The sequence below is a fragment of the Sinocyclocheilus anshuiensis genome, unplaced genomic scaffold (assembly GCF_001515605.1).
Source record: "Sinocyclocheilus anshuiensis isolate Anshui unplaced genomic scaffold, SAMN03320099.WGS_v1.1 scaffold3597, whole genome shotgun sequence".
NCBI lineage: Eukaryota > Metazoa > Chordata > Actinopteri > Cypriniformes > Cyprinidae > Sinocyclocheilus > Sinocyclocheilus anshuiensis.
This window is the reverse complement of record NW_015556000.1, coordinates 15,999-21,467: the sequence shown is the minus strand read 5'-3', so window position 1 is coordinate 21,467 and position 5,469 is coordinate 15,999. Positions and strand designations below refer to the sequence as shown.

Genomic DNA, 5,469 nt, shown 5'->3' with positions numbered 1-5,469 from the left:
CTTCATTAAGTGTAATTTTAACAAATCAGTCAATTTTAACCTTCAATATTATAGTAATGTAGTACCAGCTGACTCTCGTGAATATTTTACAGCATTAGTTGATAGATTTTTTTCCTTGAGAAAATTTGGCATCCTCAGATTCCAGATTTTCAAATAGTTGTATCTTGGCCAAATATTGTCCTATCCTAACAAACCATACATCAATGGAAAGCTTATTTATTCAGCTTATTTCAAATTGACCTTTCTGACTGGTTTTGTGCTCCAGGGTCACATATAGTAATTATATTAAGAAAAGAATTGGAGGAGAATATGCAACGTTGCTCTGTGATTTTTCTTTGGTATCTTCAGAAAACTTGAACTCGATTTCTCTCGAAATCAACTCTGCTGACTCTATTGTCTTCAAACTGCTGTAGCTCAAGCCATTTTTTGTCCGATTCCTACAAGTCATATATCATTTTGAAGGTATTTTAATGTAGAATTCACTCTCTATAGATATATTTTTTACAAAAACGCATGGATTCGCTAGAGGAGGCCTTTATTCTCCCCCTGGAGCCGTGTGAGGCATGTTTTAATATGGATGGATGCGCTTTATTTGACTACTTTTGGACTGTTGAACAAAAACACCCACCCATGCCATTACAAAGCTTGAAAGAGCCGAACCGTTCTCGAACCGTTCCATGCGTTTCCACTGCAGAAAAGGTTGTTCCGAGCTGGAACTGACTTCTTTCATATTTATCGACCAGCATGCAGAAAAATACATTAGTTTATCATCATAAACACAGCCGTTTTTGTCTTAAGTGAATGTAAACAGATGAGAAAGAAAAGGCTTGTGTAACAAGTATTTGTAGATCTGCGTGCGTTCGGTGTTAAAGAGACAGCAGCCTAATAAATATGCGCTGCCTGTCATTAATGTTAATCAAAGAACAAAAGAAAATCATTCACTCATCTTGACTGAATATCTTTAATAACTTTAATCAAAATTTTATTTATGAAAAGAAAACTATGCAGTATTTTTTAAACTTTTAATTACAGTTTCTGTACCTGAAATTTGGTTCAGTTGTATTTATTTATGATATTGCTAATTAATTTGTTTTTTGACCTATTTAATACTTGTCTTTAACACTTTAATATTTGAAATTTGTATTAGTCTAGTTGTTTTTGCTGTGGTACCTTTGTTAAAAGCATGAGCAAAAGTTTCTCTTGTAGGCTGCTGATTTTTGCTCGTGTTATTCAGCTGCAACAGAATGCTTTGTAAAAAGACGCAGAATAAATGTTTGACTTCATTTTTTCATTTGTTCGGTCACACTTTACATTAGGGCTTCATTAGTTAATTCATTAGTTAACAAACTGCCAATGAAAAATTCTTCAAAACATTCATTAATCTCAGGTAATTCCAATATTTAATAACACGTTGTTGTTAAAATCAAAAGTTGCAACTGTGTTATTTAATGAACGAACAGTTGTATTTTTTAACAAAGATTAATAACTTCTGTAGCAAATGTAGCTATTGCTCATGCATTAACTAAGACTAACTAATGAGATCTTATTGTAAAGAGATACCTATTGGTCTTCATCATTCTTTAGCACTTTGATCTGTGTACAATTTTTAATTTTATACTTTTCCATGTATTGCTTTATTGTACTTAAATGTTCAGTTATATTTGTTATAAGAACGAAGTTATTAAACCTGTTTTACTGTATTATGACAACACTTTTTTGCAACTATAATACCCAGGGCTCGCAAAATCTCTAGCCCGACGTCCCGGGGCTATTGTGCTTTCCAATCGGGCTACCTTAAATACAGATCTCCCGCGGGTCCTTAAAAACTCATAAAGTGAGTTGTATCAAACTTAAGGCCATAAAATTTGTAAATACGGTATAAGAAATGTCTTAATTATAATTTCAAGAGGTCTTACAGTTGGGGACGGAAAGACAAGAGTCGCGATACGGCTGGATTAAACTTCAAAAGGCAATGATGTCATTGAATAAATATGAGCGCTGCACATTTCAAGACAAAACGCGGCGCGGATGTCTTTATTTGAATGTATCTGAAGGCAACCGACTGTCCTCAGAAACATGTCGTCGGTATTTTAATTTAATTTGACCTATAATTCCTGATAAAGCAGCGTTTATGAGCGCGGAGCTGCGTTGTGTTCAGCCGTTACTGGGGAAACCGCAGTATTTCAGCGCTCCTAAAGCGCCACCTCGTGGCAGAGAATGAATTTGCATTTATGGTCAGATCAATGCAAATATCAACTCATGTTTTTAACGCAGCAAACACATAGTGTTGTAAATGAGAAAGAATTTAATGTGCCTTCTAAAAATCTAAACAATTAAGACAGTAATATTTATACGATTTAAATTAACAATTTATATGCTTGATTTATCCATTTTCATAAAAATGGTCTAAAGCAGTGGTTCTCAACCCGCGGCCCGTCACGAATTCAACTGCGGCCCACCGTGCTGAACACAATTAAAAGCTGACGCATTTATGGTAATTACTTTTGCCGATGCTTTGTGGCAAACTTAAGCTTATTGCGTGCATTTGAACGTAGAACTCTTCAGCTGCGCTGACGGCACGCACCATACATACATGCTGCTGCTGGACACTAAACACCGTCGAGCCGCTCTTGACAGTCTCGGTAGCACGGGCTCGTGTTGTTTCCACCAGCGCGGCAATCTTTTTTCATCACTAATTGATAGATGTCTAAAATATAAAAATAAGGAGAAGCCTAAAACAGGCCCGAGGCCCTGCCCGTGTCTGAACTATGATGTGAAAATTGTCCCGAAGCCCAGCCCGAGGGGCGTAAAAAAGTCGCTGAAATGCAGGGCTCTAGCTCTGATCTAGCACACAGAAAATGATTTGACTGAAAATTTATCAGAAGAGATGAAAGAAAGATAGTGGTCATCTGCGCAATTTGGAAAAAGAGGCGGCTTTTCTGGATTAGGTATGTTTTTTTTTCTTTCTTTTTTTTTACTCTTTGTACAGCAGTTATTGTTCATTCTAAATTTATTTTTTTAATGTAGAATATGTGTTACATAAATACATGAAATGTAGAACATAAAAAAGTGCTCGTGGCTCGTCTGCCACGCATAAAATTGAAACTCCGCCTATAATTGTGCTGTTACTCCTTACTACAAAATTGGGTGTTATTTATGGGGAGTAGAATTATTTATTTCAATGAATGTAATCGATTAGATATCATAATATTTAGGCTATAATATTATAAATCAGGTTGGTTTGTATTGCTGACGTAATATGTAAATGATATGCGTGCGGCCCGCGAGACTTGCACTTGGATCATAGTGCGGCCCGGTGGAAAAAAAGGTTGAGAACCACTGATCTAAAGGCTGAAATGCTGTTGTATAAGATTTTTGTTTTTGTGAAAACCTGTATCTGAACTGTAAATCATGTAATTTTATGGCTCAGTACTGTATGTTACTACAGACATTATCCAAGCCCACTCATACTGTTCATTTTACTTGTGCAGCTCTTAAAATGGGTCATAAATCGCCTTATATTAATTAAAAAAAATTCTGCAGATACCCTGTAAATAGTGAAATAAAATTCCTTCCTTCATACTTGCTGATATTTGTGTATTGAAAATATTTTTGATTGACATTTAAACTCCTATCTGATTTTCTATATTAAAAAAAAAGGTATTTTTTTATTTGGGCTAGTTAAATTAATTTTCGGGCAACCAAAATCTGAAGAGTACCTGCCCGAAGGGCTAGCAGGGATTTGGAAATTTTGCGAGCCCCTGATACCGTACACCGTGATAAAAGCATTAGCAATTAATCGCCTGTGATGGGGTGAACTGCGAGTGGGTCAGATCACCTGCACCTGCAGCGAGAGCTGTCTGCGGGCGTAGTCGGCCTGGTTGTGGCGTGTGAAGTCGTCGCTGTAGCTGTGCGAGTGCACGATGTTGGGCTGCACCAGGCTGTTCTGTGAGCGCAGGGCCGACAGATCCTCGCTGCGGGAGAAGCCGCTGTGAGCGAAGGACGGCACGTGTCCGTTCTCCGGCTCGGGCGGCAGCAGCAGCGGCGGCGGGGGGGTGTGGTACTGCGGCCCGTCGGACGCCAGGTGGAACAGAGGGTTCTGGAAGGACAGAGGCACCTGCATGGCAGCCGCCTGAGACAGCGAGTCCGTGGCCAGGCCGCCCGAGTGACTCAGACGCAAACCGCCCGACACGTTGGAGCCGCCCGAGACACGCCCTCCGGCCCTGAGAGGGGCCCCGGCGAGAGACCCCTGGGACGAGTTCAGCAGGTCGTTCACCGAGTGCAGGTTGGACACGCTGTTGATGCGAGAGTCCTGCAGGTCCATCATAGAAACACTCTTATTCACACTGAGAACCTGACGAGAGACACACACCACCAGAACATTGGAGAACCACACGCCAGCATCAGTCTCCAGGAGTCGAGCACACAACATTAATATGCTATTATGCAATCTTTATAATAAATGTTACATTAATGACAATTAATTAAAAAAAAAAAAAAAATTGTAATTAATAGTGCTGTCAAACGATTAATCGCATTTAAAATAAACGTTTTTGTTTACATAGTTATGTATATATAAATACACACACATACAGTATATATTTTGAAAATATTTACATGTATATATTTATATTCATATAATTTGTATTATATAAAAATATGTTTAATATATACATGTAACATTTTTCTTAAATATATACATGTTTGTGAGTGTATTTATATATACATAATAAATATACACAGTACACACACATATATTGTGTACAAAAACTTTTATTTTGGATGCGATTAATAGGGGTTAATTGTTTGACAGCACTAGTAATTAATAAAAATAATCATTATAATATTAATATTACAGTAATTATAATACATATTCATAAAAATGAACATTTATTACACATTATTGTAATGGACATAATAAATATCCATTAACATGAATATTTATTTTACTTATTATACACATTCAAACTGAGATATTTAATAAATTTTAATATTAAAATTTGTATTACTAATCATTATAATATTATTAATGATATTTATTATAAATATTCCAATGCTTATAATACTTATTCATTAAAATAAATATTTATTCTACATTATATGCATAATAAATATCCATTAATAAGAATATTTATTATACAACTTACATATACATACATTAACACATACATTGATATTTTTAATAATAATAATAATAATAGTATTAAAATTAGTATTACTAATAATTAAATTACAACATTACCACTAACAATAATATTTATTATAAATATTTCAACACTTAGAATACATATGTATATGTATTATAAATATCCATTAATATTAATATTTAAATTGTAATATTTATATAATTGTGTGTGTGTCTCTGTCTGTTTGTGTGTGTGAGTGTGTGTGTGTGTCTCTGTCTGTGTGTGTGAGTGTGTGTGTGTGCATGTGTGAGTGTGTGTGTGTGTGTGTGAGAGTGTGTGTGTG

General features: G+C 35.8%; 1 protein-coding gene across 1 annotated transcript in view; it reads right to left on the bottom strand.

The window, feature by feature from the left end:
* Nucleotides 1-3,829: 3,829 nt before the first annotated feature.
* Nucleotides 3,830-5,469, bottom strand: part of LOC107676121 (ras/Rap GTPase-activating protein SynGAP-like) — a gene marked incomplete at its 5' end in the record, with an annotated part of 17,620 nt that continues 15,980 nt past the window's right edge. The window contains one exon of the mRNA XM_016470645.1: nucleotides 3,830-4,408. Coding sequence (XP_016326131.1) covers nucleotides 3,830-4,408 — 579 coding nt within the window. The remainder of the gene's footprint in view (nucleotides 4,409-5,469) is intronic.